Here is a 17,799-nt window from a genome sequence, read left to right as displayed (position 1 = left end):
TTTGAGTCTCGAATGAGGCTGAAGGTTCACCTCTAGTCATTTACTGGAGAATATTAAAAGATTTAGTAAAGTTTAGAAACTATTAGATAGATAGATAGATAGATAGATAGATAGATAGATAGATAGATAGATACTTTATTAATCCCGGAGGAAATTGTATATATCCACTGCTCAGGCATTACATAACGAATAATACTGGATAAACACCAGGAGAAAAAGAAACACTGACATCACAGGACATACCACAAGACATACACTACACTAACAGACACATGCAGCACTAACAGGACTTATATACTAAACTATAACTAAAATACAAACAGTATAAAATTAAAAAAAATGTAACGTATTAAATTATAAACAGTATAAAATTAAAATATAAACAGTATAAAAAATTAAAATATAAACAGGATAAAATTAAAATATAAAACAGTATAAAATAAATATAAAAAAAAAAATATATATATATAAACAGTATAAAATTAAATTAAATCCATTCAACCCCGTGCTGACCTCGCCACCTCCCCCCGCTCCTCCTGAGAGAGTCATTGTACCCCCTGATGGCACGGGGCACGAAGGAAATTAAAATTATCAAGCAAAGAGGTTGGGAGGAACAACAGACATGCTTGTTGAAGTCAGTGCAATACGAGTGTTGAAGCTTATGCAACCCATTCTAACTATTTCCTTTTCTTTTCTTCCCCGATTCTATGCTTTCCTTATATTTAATTCACTCTAGCAAAGAAAGAGCCAGAAAAGGAAGGCTGACACTACAACACCCACAGCAAACGACCAACTAAGCGAGTCGTCACCAGCAGATTCCAAATCTGGAAAGACACTACCCAGACGAGAGAGTACACGGCCTACGAAACTGATGAAGAAAGAGGCTCCAGATTCCCAGCATCACATAGGCATTGGGATTGGACTCAGTGGACCAGGTGGTCATAGCCCCAAACCGCAGGATCAGCTGGGATACTGTGCTAATCTCGTCAGGGAAATGCTATCTAAGAAGCACGCTGCTCATGCCTGGCCATTCTACAAACCTGTTGATGTGGATGCACTGGGATTACACGATTATCACGATATTATCAAACATCCAATGGACCTCAGCACCATCAAGGTGTGTTGAACGTGGAAAGACATTGTTTCTCAGTGGTGCCATAAAATATTGAATAAAGGGGAATTGTGGCATAAAAAATATATATAATATCCTTGGTATGTTTATCAGGCCAAGCTGGAGAACAGACAATACCGGGAACCCCAGGAGTTTGCTGCTGATGTTCGATTAATGTTTTCCAACTGCTACAAATATAATCCCCCAGACCACGAGGTGGTTTCTATGGCACGCAAGTTACAGGTAAACAGTCACACACCTTAGTGATGCTTATTTCTAAGAGACAAAAGTCAACCATGATGTCATCCTTTGTTTCATTACCTGTGATTAGGCATAAACATGATTTAAATTAGATGATTAACATACGTGATGTATTTTAAAGTTTCTGATGCATGCTGGACAATACCTTTTTTTGCAATCCAATTTTAGTAGATACTCAACATCAGCTGCTGTGCTTAATTGTCTTAAATTTAGGTATGGAATGCTATTTGTTATGTACCTCAGAGGTGGGACACACTTACAACCTGTTATTATTGCTTTAGTTATCATTTGCAACATAAATCAGTCTTTTGCATTGATGTTTTATTTTTTAAATTTGTGTTTTATAGGATGTCTTCGAGATGCGCTTTGCAAAGATGCCAGATGAACCTGAGAACAAGCCTGTTGTTTCCGCTCCAGCGCCTACACTTCACCATCCTGCCCCTGTGAAGCCGCAGCCTACTTTGGCCCCAGTTCCCTCATCGTCTGACAGCTCCAGTGACTCATCCTCTGAGTCCGAGTCTTCCACTGATGACTCTGAAGAGGAGAGAGCACAGAGACTGGCAGAGCTTCAGGAACAGGTCAGTGACCATAGAAAATCCACAGTGGCTAGAATTGTTTTGTCAAGACCTTAGTGGACTCTATTATGAATGGTCTCTTCTTTTCCTTAGTTGAAAGCTGTCCATGAGCAGCTGGCTGCGCTGTCCCAACCACAAGCCAGCAAACCAAAGAGAAAGGAGAAGGAAAAGAAGGAGAAGAAAAAAGAGAAACATAAGAAGAAAGGAGGCATGCCTGCCTTAGATGAGATCCAGGATGCTCCACTTGTTTCACAGCTCTCTAAGAAGTCAAAAACCAGTAACAATAACAGCAAAGAGGTGGCTCCTAAGAAGAAATCCAGGTGTTTATCATTTCTATAATATTAAACTTTTATCGCATATATTTCAAGCAAATAGCAAACACTGGATTTTTCTTTGGGTATCAGCTTTTTTTGTCTACCCTAACTCAATTTAATATCCCCTGTCCCCTTGTGTATTTTTTTTTCCCTCTGTAGTAAAAAGGACGGGATGAAAGGTAATCATCCCTCCAACCTGCTACCAGTTCCCACCCTGGAAGAGGATCTGGGAACAGCTGGGTCATCAGTTCCAGGGGAAAAATGCAAACCTATGACTTATGAGGAGAAGAGGCAGCTAAGCTTGGATATCAACAAGCTTCCTGGGGACAAGCTTGGTCGTGTAGTGCACATCATTCAGTCCAGGGAGCCTTCACTCAAAAACTCAAACCCCGATGAGATCGAGATTGACTTTGAGACGCTAAAGCCTTCTACTCTACGTGAGCTGGAGCGATATGTATCTTCATGCCTCCGCAAGAAGAAAAAAGTTCCAGGTAAGCATCTCTAGAAAGCCAATGAGATGGACCTGGGTCTGAAGTGATGCCTGTTGCTCTTTCAGGAATATTTTTTATCATATTTATGTTTTAATTTACATGGGTCGAATTTGGATTTTGGCTCATTCTGGTGGTTGGTTTGATTTTCCAGTGCCTGTTGTCATTTACCATTAAAGATTAAAGACCCTTTATTAATCTCCCATAGGGGAATTTATTTTTCCACTTCTATTAGTAATCGTTACACACACACACACACACGTGCGTGTAATGATTTGTGTGTGTGTGTGTTTATATATCTGTGCTTGGCTGCACCTAGTCCACAACAGCACGTCCAAGCATTTTGGGCATAACTCTGTTTTAGATCTCATAAGTTTTTAGACTGAAGTGTACTATACTATACTACATACAAGTACATCTGAGTAAAGCATGAAGTAGTACTAGCGGAGTGTTAAATCAGATATAACTGCAGTGTGATTACAGGAAATGGTTTCAACATTTGACAATGAAAGTCAAGCCTCTGTTAAGAAGTGACTCAACCTAAAGTAAACGTTTTAATGCTCTCGTCATTTCATTCAAACTGATGCATCGTTAATCCATATATGTAGATATTGCTGTTGTCCTCTGCTTTAACCACTATACTGCATTTGTGCGTTTTTATTAGTGTGAACACACATAAACACAAATAGGTTGAGATTGCAAATAGGAGATTTGGAACCCGGAACAGCATTCCTCCAGAAAAAAAGGCTGCAGCTAAAAATCTGGGCCCTCGGTCATATGAAGCGTGGGAGTTTTTTGGATAGAGAGACCAAACACTGCTGCTCTGAGAGCTCAGCAAACAGGACATTTCTTATCACAGCAGTACAACACAGGCTGTTAATTGTTTCTTTGCCCCAGACTTGTGTGAAAACATACAGTGCGCCTTCGCACATTAACGCTCACGACTTCACCTCATCACGGACTTTTGGTAGGCGGTCACGTGATACCGTACGCGCATTCTATTGGCTGACGGCATCCAGAAGTGCGCTCGGTTCTGAGAGTGTCTTATTTACGTAAGACACAAAAGTGATTTAAACAGTCTATCAGAGTGTGGGAGAAGGTAATACAGATAGAAGGTGGTTTAATACCAGTATGGGGAGGGTTCATTATGTTTAAATTACTGTAAATAATAAGATAAATAGTTTGTAGTTCTATTGCGGAATTCATGTGTGGTTCCTGGAACGTATTAACCGCAAAGAACGAGGACGCACTGTCTATGTCTTTTTTTAATGTTAACTGCATATTGCAGTTAGGATGTGAATCTGGTCTAGATTTTTAAGTCAGGTGCTGAAGTGAAAATACTGTTTCTTCAGTTCAAGGCCCTGAGGATTGTGTTTACAATGTTGATGCTGGATGCTAAATATATTCTGCATATCTGAATAAGAAAGCTGCAACCAGCAATATACCATTGGCCATTTAGACAGTCTTTTCCAAACATGTTTAGAATGGCACTAGGCTACTTAGTAAGAATTACATGAAGAATTAACAGGGACGACTGGAATAACTTCTGTCATTCTTCACCTGTGGCATCTGTCTTCAGCATTTTATGATTGGTAATTTTGAAATGGGAACTAATGAACAGTGAATTATGTACTGTTCTATCCGTGCATGATCACAGAATTGTTATTTTGCAGTTGAGAAGCTTGTGGAGTCCGTGGCTACCTCCAAAAAGACTGGATCTTCTTCAGAGAGCAGCGGCTCCAGCACAGACAGCGAAGCTGAGGGGACAGGTGATTAAAGACACACTTCATATGACAAAAGCCCAGTGGATAAATATGTCAGGTTAATCGCCTAATTTTTATTACACTTTTTAGGAATGATAAAGCAACTAAAAAAGAAGGGCCAGTCTGTGAAGGAGGGAAAGAAGATGCATCCTCACAATCAGAGCGGTCTTCCTCAAACTGGGCTTCATTTACAAGCTGTAACCAGTCAGTTGAAGCAGCACCAACCGTCTCCCGCAGCCTTCATTGTTCCGCCTGTAGCTGCTCTGGAGTCTTCCCAGCTACTGGAGACTAGTTTTGAATCCCTGCCACATTTCGGTCAGCCTCTAATGCAGCTTTCCCACCACGCGGGCAACTCCTCCTCACCTGCGCCTCCGCACCTCAATGCTCATTCTGCCGGGCCAGTGTCCCCTGAGACCCACCCCTTCCTCAACCAGCATCCCATCCTCCCATCCCCAGGTAAGGCTGTATGTAGGCTGCCCCACTTTCTGCTGCTACATGTAGAAATAGCGGCTTAGATTTTCATTTTTTGTGCAGGTGTAACTGCAATGCCTCCGACAACCGCGGCTCCTAGAAATTCCAACTTTTTCCATTGCTGTTATGAAAATATGCAAATACCATTTCATTTTATATAGCAGAATAAACATCAGATTTTTATTTATTTATTGTTTTGTTTCTTTTTGCTTTCTTGTAACTGTGCATCCGTAGCCTTGCACAGTTCCATGCCTCAGCAGCCTTCACGACCCAGTCACAAGGCAGCACCCCTTCATCCAAAACCCCCACAGCAGCAACCAGCACCGCCTCAGCAGCAGCCGGCTTTGCAGCAACAGCAGCAACAACCGCAACCACAACAACAGCAGCTCCAGCAGCAGCAGCAGCTCCAACCCCAGCCGGTGGCTCCACCACAGCACCAGCTCCCCACTCAGATTCTACACCCTCCTCAGCCGCTTCACCAGCGGCCCATGTCCCCCCCAACGCTCACACCCCAGGGCTTGCTGTCTTCTCAGCCTCCCCAGATGCTACTGGAAGACGACGAAGAACCCGGGTCGACGACGCCGATGAACCAAGTCCAGCTCTATCTGCAGCAATTCCAACAAAGCCGTCAGCCCCAGCAGTCCATGCAGTCGCTCCAGGCGCAGGCTCGTCAGCAGCAACAACCGGGACAGACGTCCCTACTTCAGTCTGTTCAGGGACAGGCTCAACTCTCCTCTCAAACTGCACTGCCTCCCCCCCAGCTCCCTGTTCAGGCCCAGGTTCAGGCAGCCCCATCGCATCAGGCCCCACCCCAACAAATTCCTCTACACCAGACCCGACTCATGCAGCACACTCAGCAGCCACAACAACAGCCACAACAGCAGCAACTGAACTACCAGCAGGGTCCGGGGCTACCCGGTCAGACGCAGGGATCCCAACACAAGATATCCATGTCCACAAACAAAGCACAGCAGATCATCCAGCAGCAGCAGGAACAACCCTCCCCCCGCCCGACCAAAGCAGACCCTTACAACACTGGTGAGTTTGACGAGATCAAAGATATTTTAACCTGTAATACAAAAAAAGGAATCATCAAATGTAACTGTATGTGTTTCATGTCCCTCACATGTAACAGGTCACATGCGGGACAACCCTTCCCCTCTCATGATGCATTCCCCACAACTTCCCCAGTTCCCACCTGTGTCCCACCAGTCACCACCTCACAACATGCAGCCCAAGAAGGTGAGAAGCTCGACTGGACACGGTGCTTTAGGAGGTTTAGAGCAGTGCTGATGTCATGTCTACATGCCTGGGTCTAACTTTGAACTACTATGATGCAGCAGAGAGTCCCTGGGAGTCAAGGTGGGTTGAAGGAGGAGAAACTTTCTCCTTCACCAGTGATAAGAGGAGAACCATTTAACCCCGCAATGAGACCTGACCATCACAAACATCCAGATATCAAACCTTCTCAACCAGGACACAGCCAACAGAGTGAGTGCTACACTCTTGATGTTCCTTTGTGTGAATAAGAAGCTGCTTTAGATTTTGAGGTAATGAGATGTCTGTGTGTTTGTGTCTGAGCAGATGTGAAGTCCATGGACAGCTCACGACCGGTCATCCGCTCCTCTGAGCCCAGTGGGCCTTCTCCTTCTCTGCAGGATAAGGAGAAGTTCAAGCAGGAGCCCAAGACACCCACTGGCCCCAAAAAGGTTCAGGTGGGTTAAAACAGAAACACTTTTCGTAATATTCCTGAAGACTTAATCACTTCCTTATTTAAAAACCACACCATCCTTGTTTTTTATCCGTCTGACAATGACAATGGAATGATACGTTTCACTTCTTAGGATGTGAAACTGAAGAATATGGGCTCCTGGGCCAGCCTGGCACAAAGGTCCACATCCACGCCTTTATCTGCAGCCAAGTCATCGAGTGAAAGCTTTGAACAGTTTCGTCGTGCCGCCCGGGAGAAGGAGGAGCGAGAGAAAGCCTTGAAGGCACAAGCCGAGCAGGCAGAAAAAGACAGATTACGCAGAGAGCAGGATAAACTACGGTAAGGCTGTCAAGAAGATTAGCTCCAAAATATATGGAGGAACACAGCGAATACCTCATTAGGGACTAATAGCTCTTTGAGGAGAAACTAAAACTAGCAAAGTGAGAGTCATATATAATGTTTAAGAGGCTGTCTGTTTCAGAAGAAGAACCTTCCCTCTGAGACTTCTTGTTGCTTTTCACAGCAGGGACGGTTTACTCATCACAGTTATCAGTCAGTAGAAGTAGAAGTTGGGGGGTTGAGACTTGAAATAATCTGAACTGCAAAAACAATTATATATTTTATCTGAAATCCATATCATCAATGAACAACGTTCCACATCCCTAAGTGGCTCCAACTGTTTCACTTAGGGGTGAAACACCGGAAGCAACTTGAACACCATGTACCTTGTAGCAGGACACAAACAAAGCAAATAGAAGGACTGTGTCTGATGTTAATGTTATCCTGAAGACATTATCCACAATTTATATGCATTGGAGTGTTGCCCCGCCTTTTTCCCTTAGCCGGCTGGGATGGGCTTCAGCAGACCCGTGACCCAAAGGTAGACAAAACGATTACGATCATGTCATCGACCAGAAAATAGATGAATGGATGGTTTGTGGGGCATATTGCCATTAGCATCAGAGAGTAATTATGGTATTGCTTTGTGTTCAAGAAAATAAGTGCAGTGCAGTTTTAATAATGTATCGAATATCATTCTCCTTCTAAACCTGTATTGTTTTGAGACATGTTATGCTGCACTGGGTAAGACTGATATTTGAGTAATCCACCTAAAGCTGCCATAGATGAGTCACAATGACTGGAAAAAGCATGACATCTACTGTATAGGTAAGGACAGCAAGACCTGCATCCCAGAATGCTGTGCTTACCAGTATTCCGTCTTTTGCTGCTAACATCCCCTTTGTGTTTGAAACTAGTCCCGTTTCCTTTATAATCTTTATCTCAGCCAGTTTTATCAGGAGGGATGAGGGTGACACCAGATGTGGCAGTACCTCCTGCCCATGTGTGAACCCCCTTAAAACAGTTTTTTTTTAGGTCCCAGCATTTCAAAAAGCGTTCATCGTTCACTCGGTGTAAATTGTCGACCTGTCTGTGTTCCAGAGGTCGAGATGAAGAGGATATCATGGAGCCCAGCAGACGGGTGCACGAGGAGCCACGCAGGCGTCTGGAGCAGCACATCCCAGCTCCTTCGCAGCAGCAGCAGCAGCAGCAGCAGCAGCAGGAGCCCCAGCCAGCTGCCATTCAGCCACCTCCTCAGCCCCCCACGCCGCCACAGCCCACCACACAGAACCCACTAGACCAACAGAGGGAGCTAGCGCGCCGCAGGGAGCAGGAGCGGAGGAGGCGAGAAGCGGTGAGATAATCACTTTGATTGTAACACCCAAAAAAAATAATTAGAATGCAATTTTCCAGAAGCGTAAGATGAGTAATGAATATAAAAGAAATGCGTTGTTCTTTTTCTCCAGATGGCAGCAACTATTGACATGAATTTCCAAAGTGACTTAATGGCTATCTTTGAGGAAAACCTGTTTTGAGGAGAGAAGCAACTCAATGCAACTACAAAAAAAATGGAAAAAAAAATTTGGTGATCTAAAACTCCTATAAAGAAAGATTTGGCGACCACGCCCCACAGAGGCTCACGGACTGGAAGTAGATGTGGTCCCCCCCCCCCACGAAGACTGTGCAAATGCTGCACGGGTGAGGGGGGGGGGGTCCCTCTGCCCCCTGTGGATGGACCATATGCAACACATGGGGTCGGTCTCGTTGTTCTGGACGCCGTTACTTGTTGGCATCGCCCATGTGACGTCTGGTAAAAGGAGAGCGGGGACCCCCGTTGGAACAGTTGCCTTTGTCATTCTTGCTTTTTACAGTGTGCGTGGGCGCAACAATAATCTGCAAGTAGTGAAGACATCCCAATATCTATGAAAATGCTCTGATAATGTACTGACAGACTGTGCAGAGGTGTTTTGAAACTGCCAGATGTTTGAGGTCTTTTATGTTCTGTTTTGTTTTGATTGTTGTAAGTGAACATATGAAATGGTTGGGGGGGGGGGGCTTCCATACTGTAAATCATGTATATTTCTCAGCAGAGAAGGTACAGTTTGCCTTACACCTCTTTCCTAAACAGACCATTACGTTCTGTGGCCTGCACACCTGGACAAAACCAATAACATTTGCAACCAGATGTAGAAGTCGTGCAGACCTTTTTTTCATCATCCAGTATCTACTGTAAAGAAGTATTTTCTTACACTATAATAACTTTTTTTTAAATCTCTTCTTTTTTTTTTTCCTCTTTCAGTTTTTGAATCAAGACACAAACACACTCCATCAACATGTCTATGCCAAACAGCACATGATTTGCTTGATTAATTGTCCTAAATCACGGAAGTTAGTGACTATAAACCCTGAGTATTTACATTATCACAGTTCCATCAAGTGAGAATCAAAGACAGAGTCAGATCAAGTTTTCTTCCTTCCTTGTTCTCTATTTTATTTTATCTTTTTACAGCTGCAAACAGGAACTCGAAGAGCAGGAGAATCGAAAGATTCTTGTGTTTGAATACGATTTCACTGCAAGAATCACACCATTGTTTGTATTACACATAATGTTGGAAATGTCCATATCACTGGCCTGTTCACTACAGTCACACGACTGGATCGGTTAAGGTGTGAGAAGATATGGTGTCCTTTGCTATTTGATCTGAATGCTCACTGATTTTGTCTAACAATTTAGATCGGATTTCATTAGTGCTCAAAACAGGAGGAGACGATAAGTCTGTGGAGCCAGACAAAACACCTTTCTGAATGGTAACTTCAATCAGATTTTTAAAAAAATAATAACTGTCGGAACAGAGCTCCCACTCAGTTTTTCATCAAATTGTCTTATACCTCGCTGACACACTGTCAACATTACAAAATAAAAAAAAATAAAGGCTAAGAAATGGAAAATGGTGAAAAAACTGTTTTGATTTATCTTTGTTCTTGTTTGCTAATAGTGGATGTGAGTTATGATTCTGTTCTCGGAGACATTGTTTGGACCGGGGAAGGGTTGGACTGAAACCTGAATGCATCTCGTCCTCTTCACTTGTCTCATATGGTGTTTTTCTCCAGTGCCTGTATTGTATTGCAATGCTCGTTGGTTTATATTACACTTCGAATGGGGTTCGAAAGTTGCGAGGCAGCACTGGGCGAAGAAATATTTGAATGGGAAGGAGATTTTTGAGAAGTGTGTAAAATAGAAAGAAAAAAAAAGGAAAAGAAAGCGTTTTTATATTTCACCCGTTGTCAATATTCGGGTTTTAAATTTAGTTTTAGCCGGACTTCTATGAGTGTATACACCTGACAACAATTTTCTGATTTTGTTCCGTCAGCATATCTTTTGTTAGGTATGTTTCAGCATTGCCACACTAGCGTTTGATTCTGGTCTGTGAGTGTGATTGTAAATTTGGATGGCTGTGTGATTGTATGGTCTGTTTTTGTTAATTCTTTTTACAGTGTGTGGTGCAGGGAGGCATGTTCCCTAATGTAATGATAAGCATTCTATGGAGGAGAATAAACAGATAAAGAGTACTTCAGGAGAACGTGTTTCTGTGCTTAAGTCACCTTTTTTTTATTTCTATGAAGTCCACCATATATGAGTATAGAATTTTTATTAGACTGCTTTTGAAATGGTAAAAAAAAAAAAACTTCATTCCTTTTTAGCCTTTTCTTTTCACAATAACTGTTGGACATAATGTGCCATGAGTTCTACAGAGAATGTGCTGACCCACAGCTCATCTCAGAGTTTGCTTTATTCAGGTATTTTATTTTGTGCTACATATGTATTTTTGGGGTTTTGTTGAGACATTTTCCTCGAATATCATTTGGTATGTGAGTGGTCTATCGAGGTCCCTGATTCAGTCTGTTATGATCATTGAATAAACTCATCTCTTTTATAGAAAATAAAAAAAACAAATCAAATTCTGCCTCTTGTCTCTTGAATGCCTCTGGTGATTAGTTGAGGGAGCGTTACTGTCATTGTTAAACCAGTTTTAGATGTCCTATTTTGTGTCAGGAAAAAAAGTTCTTAAAAATTAAATCCACAACATGAGGAGGCATTGTAACAACACGAAACTATCACACAAATCGCATTATTGTCTTGTTTTGTCAACTTGTAATCTAAACAACTGATTGAAAAATGGATTACATCAAAGGCTTTAAAAAATCACCATCCCAGAAACTGAGGGGTTTGCATTCATTTGATCATCCATCAAATGTAATCGTAAAATAAGTGAATGAAAGGCATCCAGATGTTGTCAGATGTGTACTGTTTAATGTAGCATGAAATCCAATTTCATTTATTTACATAATGAAATTACATGTATTGACATTTTTTAATTAGCCTGATCAGCGATGCAATTTGAATATTTTATTTTGACAGTAGTAGGAAATTGTGATGTCAGGCGTTGCGTCTAACTTGATGGATATAAATTTATCGGGTTCTCTGCTGTCCCCTTGTGGATATAGAGTGAAACTGCAACGTTTAACATTAAGGCTAAATTGAAATTAAACAGGGCTTATTCATTCAAATGTTGATTTGTATTCAATGTGCGTAGTGATTTTGCGAGGAAAACATTGACTATCACAAACAGCATAGTAATAACAATATCATGACTGAAGCGATGTAAATAAAACTTTTTAAACATTGCGATAAATTATAATTTTTCAAATGAAAAAAAGTAAAACTTGAGACGCAGATAAGAGATACCGTGATTAGTTCTGACTGTCTTTGTTCAGTGTTCACAAACGTTGTGATGGAGTCTTCTATGGGGTCCATGAAACTGGATTGACCATCATTGATATTCATTGGAAGACAACACAAGAATAGCTATTAGTATTGTGACATACCTGTAATAAAATAAAATCGAATAAAATAATTGAATTAGCTGGTTTTCATTCAGTCATGCGCTTTTTTAAGGGTGGGATTATGAAATTATGCGATGCAATATGTATATTAACCATTGACTATATAAGTCGTATTAACTGGTTTGGTTTTTTTTCTATTTACGGGACAAGGCTGCTATTTATCGGCCATGTTTGAACGAGCGTCAAAGTTTTAATTCTACTGCCCTCTAGTGGCCCCAAGCAGGAGCGAAACCACATTAGATCAAGTCCGCTTCACTGCGTGTGTAGAACCAGTACTCGACTTGTTTTTTTATTTAAACGTCCATGTTATCGAACTGAAAACAAAGCGTCCCCTGTGTGCCGCTTCAGTAAAGCATTTTGCAGCAGTTTCCAGAAATGACCACTTGGTGGCAGTATTTACAAACACCATAACGCTTCTCTTCTGGGGAGAAAGTGAAACTAAAATCACTTGTACTGATTACATGAGTCGTGGCTTTTTCGTTGTGGTCCTTATTGGGTCTGAGGATGAGTAGAAATCTACCTGTTGGCTCCCTTAATCTTGAATTAGAGAAATCAGACAGAAAGTCTCAAAGCGGTTAATTTTAAATATGCTGTAGCTGTCATTATGGCCACCAGACGGCAGTAGATGCCCTTTTAACGTCGCCCGCCCTTATCAGCTCACAGCTGTATTAAAAAGTCTTCGTTTTTTGTGTGGTAATAAATAAAGCTATTCATGCATAATGACATTATTACTGCATAAGAATGCAGAAGTTAATTCATTTCATCTGGTCGATGAAATTATTATAATTTCATCTATCGGTCAGATAGAGATTAATTCAAAATCTCTATCTGGCCGATAGAGTGCAAGAAGGTGCTTTCATTCCTTGAACCCAGTTACCTAAAATAACCCATTTAATCATTTGAAGCAAATATTTGAAGTTTTAAAGTTGCGGTTCCTGATTCTAACCACTAATAGTTACGTATTCTCAATTGGTTAAAACAAACTAAGGATAATAGCACTGGCCTTTGGTTTAAAATTAATGACTAATATGGCTTCAGTAATTTTAAAGGTCCCATATTATGCTTTTTTAATTCATGTCATTCAGCTGCCAGATGTCCAACTACACTGTATTCGAAATGTCTTGCCCCAAAGTGATCCGTAGTCCTCAATATCTTTGATTGCATATTGATAAAATCACTTCCGCCCCCAAACGCTCTGTGTTAATGGGACGTAGCTCTCAGCTCCCTATCTCCACACCCTCCCCTCTGAGCGGCCTCTATCTAATTTAAAACACATAGTGTTTGCAAATGAGACAATCATCGGTGGCGACGACAACAGATGTTTACAGATGTATGCTGTTTCTCGACAATCGTCATGGACAATGAGAGATTGCAGTGAGCGAAACTATTGCTGTCTAAATGAAACATGGGAAAAGTAGGACTTGAGTACTGTACCTAGCGAGTACTGAATATCGAACTGGCTGCTGGGTGCCGTCCCTATTTTCTCTACAGTGACGAAGATGCAGGGGTTTTACATCCTGTAATGGATACAGAGTCGGTCACTTCAAAGTCAGATAACCGGTCTAGACTCAACTTCTTACGACACAGGGAGAATGGGAAGTTGTAGGTGTGTGTGTGTGTGTGTGTGTGTGCGTGTGTGTGTATTTCACATGCAGGCTTTATGTTGACTGGTAACTGAGAATATCTGTTAGGCTGTAAATAAAGGCTGAGGCTGTTTGTTTATGACCGGTGTGTACACACGCAGCTGTGTTCGCTATGACGTTGAGGTTACTCCTATAGCCGACACACACACACACATACGACTGAAGCGGAGCTAACTAGTTAGCCAAATGCTAGCTGACTTCAACAGTTTCTGAGGAACTTTCAGTGTGTAGCTCTGAGCTAGGACATTACCGCACAATGCTATCTCAGCCTGAAAGAACTCCCTCCTTGGGGATGGCCACGCCCTTGGCCATGTCAACCAATCAATATCATCAATCACTCTGTCCAATCACAGAGCACCGTTTGTGACATCACTCTATAGCAAAATCCGATCGTTTTGATTCGGTCTGAGTCATGAATATCTAAAACTCCAAATATTTATTGATGCAGGAAGCGTTTGTTTTCCAGGTTTTGGGAGTTCCTCGGGCAGGGGAGGATCACTATGTATATGTAGAGACCTGAAAAAATGTTATTTTCATAATAGGAACCCTTTAAAATGTGCTCTTTGTTGGTCTAAGCATCAAATATAAACATGTTTCTAAACACGATTAGGATTTGCTAAGGTAACTTCACAACTAACATCGTACCAAGACACAATTGTTATGAATCATTTCACCAAGGACATGTCTGTGATCGATAAAAACAAAAGGTAGAAGGAAATATGCATCTTTATTTGTATCTTCTGGTGTTTTCCTTTTACTTTACTAAAACATCCGGCAAATACTTTTGAAATAAAAGTAACGACAGCTTTTAATGTCTCAGACCATATTAGCACGATAACAAACATGAATGACGTCAAAAAAAACTATTAGAATTATCTGGTTTATTGATTTCGCGCGCTCTCGATCATGTTGACAACATGATCGTCGTGTCCTGCTGCGTTGAGGCACTTCTCCTAAACTTGAAAACGTGTCTCATTTAAAATCCACTTCCGGGTTCAAATGAAGCGTTTGAATAACTTCTAAAAATTGAGAAAAATTTCTGCGTCTGTATCTAAAGTAATTCATTCCAAATTATGTTTTGGAGACTCATAATGACTCAAACGAGCTGTGGCTGTGTTCCCAGGATTCCGGGCCGCCGTGAAGGCATCACGCTGGGCCTGCCGGTCATTCTGCTCCAGCTGATCGACACGGATCCGATCTGTCGAACACAAGTTGTGGAGCTGCATGAACAGACTTGAGTGAAGAAAGCTCACAGGTTTGGTGTGTTCAGATGGCAGGTGAGACACTTTCGTTTTGTGTCTGGATGAATGGGAATCGATCCGGGGAAGATTTCACAGAATTAACGCGGATTCTTTAGACGAAACTCGGAGGAGAGCAGCGCTGCTGTCACAAGGGATCAGTAACAAGTTCACCGCAACCTGAAAAACATTCTGACGGGTATGTCTGCTGAGTTTGTTTTTTTTTTAACATGAGTTAATTTCCCTGGAGTTTTTATTTCTTATTTTTATTTTTTTTAAAGAATTGTTTTTTAGTTATACACACTGTTTTCAACTTTTCAGATCAGGTCCGTTCTGTTTCATTTTTTTTTGACTGCTGGACAGGCAAAACAAAAATGTTAAGATGTCATTTTTGCTTACAGTAAAATTGTGATGCTACATTAAATTAACATTTATTTTATTTCGCAGTACTTTAGAGAAACATTTAGAGCAACAAAAGTTAATGTACCTGCTTTATCAAATACTTTCTACAGTAATATTTAACCTGTGAAAACACATGTATCACCCACCCTTTAAAGTAAGATATTCATGCAACCTGAACTTTTATTCCTGCTCTGCTGTTGGTTATTGGTGTCCTCACAAACCTGATGACCACTGCGTTGAGTTTTTTTTTACTGTGATGTCAACACCATGTGTGTGACTCACAAAATCTACACTCCAAGGGTCATAATTTAACAACAAAAAAAAAAGGACCTTGACTTTTGACTGTTTAGCAGCTTGTACTGGTAAAGTTAAACCATTATCATTACTCTCACATGTGGTGAATGTTAAATATGCCCTTAATGGGAAGCTTCATATTGAAAATAATAGAACCCTGTTTGTGCTGCTGGGCATCTTGTGGACTGTTACTGCTTGTTTTGTGTGTGCAGTAATGGCCATGGAGAGCAGCATGTGGAATACCTGTGACTACAGCCACAATGTCACCTTCTTCTACAACTGGGTGGGCAAGAAGATCAATACAGTGTGGTCAACACGGGACATGGTGGTGATCGGACTGGGTTTGACAGTGTGTCTCATCGTAGTCTTGGCCAACATAATGGTGATGGTGGCCATCTCCATGAACCAGCGCTTCCACTTTCCAATTTATTATCTTCTGGGTAATATGGCAGCAGCAGACCTGTTCGCAGGCATTGCCTACGCCAACCTGATGCTGAACACCGGCCCCTGGACCAGCACCCTAACCAAGGAGCAGTGGTACATCCGTGGCGCTTTGATTGACATCAGCCTGACAGCCTCGGTGGCTAACCTGCTGGCTGTCGCCGTGGAACGCCACCAGACAATCATCACAATGCAGCTGCACAGTAAAATGACCAAACGGCGTGTGGTGCTGCTGATAGTCTGCATCTGGGCTGTGAGCGTAATCATGGGTCTTGTGCCCTCCACGATTTGGAACTGTGAGTGTGACCTGACTGACTGCTCCACCATCGCGCCTCTTTACAGCAGACGCTTCCTCATTTTCTGGGCAGTTCTCAACTTGTTAACCTTCGTCATCATGGTGGCCATGTACACCCGGATCTTTGTTTATGTGAGATACCAAAGCAGGTATGCATCCCAGCACAACTCAGAGATGCGGCACAGCCAGACTGTTATCAACTTGATGAAAACCATCTCCATAGTACTGGGTGAGAAGTTGTCCATGTTCGTCCATGTGCAACGCTCTACAATTGGATGTTAGTTATGGATTAAAGGTCACGCCTGTTAAGTTTTTTTTGTTTAGCACTGTGTTATTATGAAAGTGAATCCACTTTACTTGCACTAAGTACAGTACTGGGACTTTGTTCAGTCCTGATGTTTGTGGCTTCTTACTTCCCCCACAAACCGGTTTTGCAGCTTTAACCAAACAGACCATGGCAGATGAGGGGTTGATACGATTTCCCAGTGTTGACAATGGAAACGCTTTCGCTGTCGATTCAAATCTTAGATTGCTTGAGGGTTATGATCACATTCAGACAAGCTGTAGGTAGAAATGCTTCTACTCCCTGTCTTTACTTTTGTTGACTCTCTTCTGGCCTCCATCCCACACTTTTGTAGGCGCATTCGTCATCTGCTGGACGCCCGGTCTGGTGACCCTCCTGCTGGATGGGCTGATGGGTAAAGCCAGCCACGCCAACGCCTATGAGAAGTTCTGTTTGGTGATAGCGGAGTGCAACTCGCTGGTCAACCCCATCATTTACTCGCTGCGAGACGATGAGATGCGGAGGACGTTCAAGTCAATCCTGTGCTTCCTGTGTCGGAGACGCGCCGACCAGCGGAGGGGGGCGCCGGTTGTGTTGGCACCAATTCAGCCAGAGGTACTGGCAGCGGGAATACAATACACCGAGAGTCAAACTCATGTTTGTATCAGTGCTTGGGAGTCGAGATAATGACAAAAGTATTTTGATGACTGCTGTTCCGAGAAGGAAAGCCTTTGAGTTCAGTGACTCACGTAGGTTACCACATTAACACACACACACTGATTTCCAGTCTTATCGCATCAGATACCTGGAATTGGAAGGAGTAAATTCCTTCCCTTGATTTAATTTAGTTAATCTTGGTAGTTAAATTTTCTAGTTTAAGTGGTAAAAAACAAGGATTGTGGCTGCACTGTCTGGATTTCTAGCTAAAACAATGCTCACATTTACTAAAGCACTGTTACGACACTGTAAATGATGTTTTCTCCACAGGAAACTGTCGACTGTGTCCAGAAGTCAGAGGATCTCATCATCTGCACATAAAGGAACAACAGAGAGACGGCTGGACTACACTAAGGACATCGTGGCTACAGGCCTGTGAAAAAAAAAAGTCTCTCCATTTGCTTACCGAAACATATTGTTTAAAATGAATCGATTATTTACTGATGGACATCAACCTTCAGCCAAACTACCTCTCTTCAGCTTTTGCATTCGTGACTTCAATAAAGGAAAAATGACTGTGCTTGTATTGGTTGACATGCTGAATAAGT

The 17,799-nt window shown here is 42.0% G+C and overlaps 2 protein-coding genes across 6 annotated transcripts in view; both read left to right on the top strand.

Annotated features, from left to right (window-relative positions):
* The window catches only part of brd4 (bromodomain containing 4), a 35,786-nt gene extending 25,107 nt beyond the window's left edge, over positions 1-10,679 (top strand). For 4 of the 5 annotated variants that reach the window (XM_068336623.1, XM_068336625.1, XM_068336624.1 and 1 more), the window contains 14 exons: positions 737-1,117; positions 1,226-1,354; positions 1,720-1,950; positions 2,041-2,267; positions 2,421-2,752; positions 4,423-4,518; positions 4,603-4,968; positions 5,218-6,021; positions 6,119-6,225; positions 6,324-6,474; positions 6,568-6,698; positions 6,828-7,033; positions 8,135-8,387; positions 8,500-10,679. In XM_068336623.1, the coding sequence (XP_068192724.1) occupies positions 737-1,117; positions 1,226-1,354; positions 1,720-1,950; positions 2,041-2,267; positions 2,421-2,752; positions 4,423-4,518; positions 4,603-4,968; positions 5,218-6,021; positions 6,119-6,225; positions 6,324-6,474; positions 6,568-6,698; positions 6,828-7,033; positions 8,135-8,387; positions 8,500-8,568 (3,483 nt within the window). In that variant the 3' untranslated portion in view covers positions 8,569-10,679. The remainder of the gene's footprint in view (positions 1-736; positions 1,118-1,225; positions 1,355-1,719; positions 1,951-2,040; positions 2,268-2,420; positions 2,753-4,422; positions 4,519-4,602; positions 4,969-5,217; positions 6,022-6,118; positions 6,226-6,323; positions 6,475-6,567; positions 6,699-6,827; positions 7,034-8,134; positions 8,388-8,499) is intronic. The other variant, XM_068336622.1, reaches the window with a different exon arrangement.
* Positions 10,680-14,759: 4,080 nt separating this feature from the next.
* lpar2a (lysophosphatidic acid receptor 2a) lies at positions 14,760-17,777 on the top strand. The gene is made up of 4 exons (XM_068336239.1): positions 14,760-15,018; positions 15,728-16,480; positions 16,890-17,149; positions 17,522-17,777. Exons 2-4 carry the CDS (start codon positions 15,730-15,732, stop codon positions 17,570-17,572), a joined length of 1,062 nt encoding a protein of 353 aa, XP_068192340.1. The 5' UTR covers positions 14,760-15,018; positions 15,728-15,729; the 3' UTR covers positions 17,573-17,777.
* The last annotated feature ends 22 nt before the right edge of the window (positions 17,778-17,799 follow it).

Source organism: Antennarius striatus, chromosome 16, assembly GCF_040054535.1.
Source record: "Antennarius striatus isolate MH-2024 chromosome 16, ASM4005453v1, whole genome shotgun sequence".
Classification (NCBI taxonomy): Eukaryota; Metazoa; Chordata; class Actinopteri; order Lophiiformes; family Antennariidae; genus Antennarius; species Antennarius striatus.
Note: the sequence above shows the minus strand (reverse complement) of the source record. Positions and strands in the feature narration are given on the sequence as shown.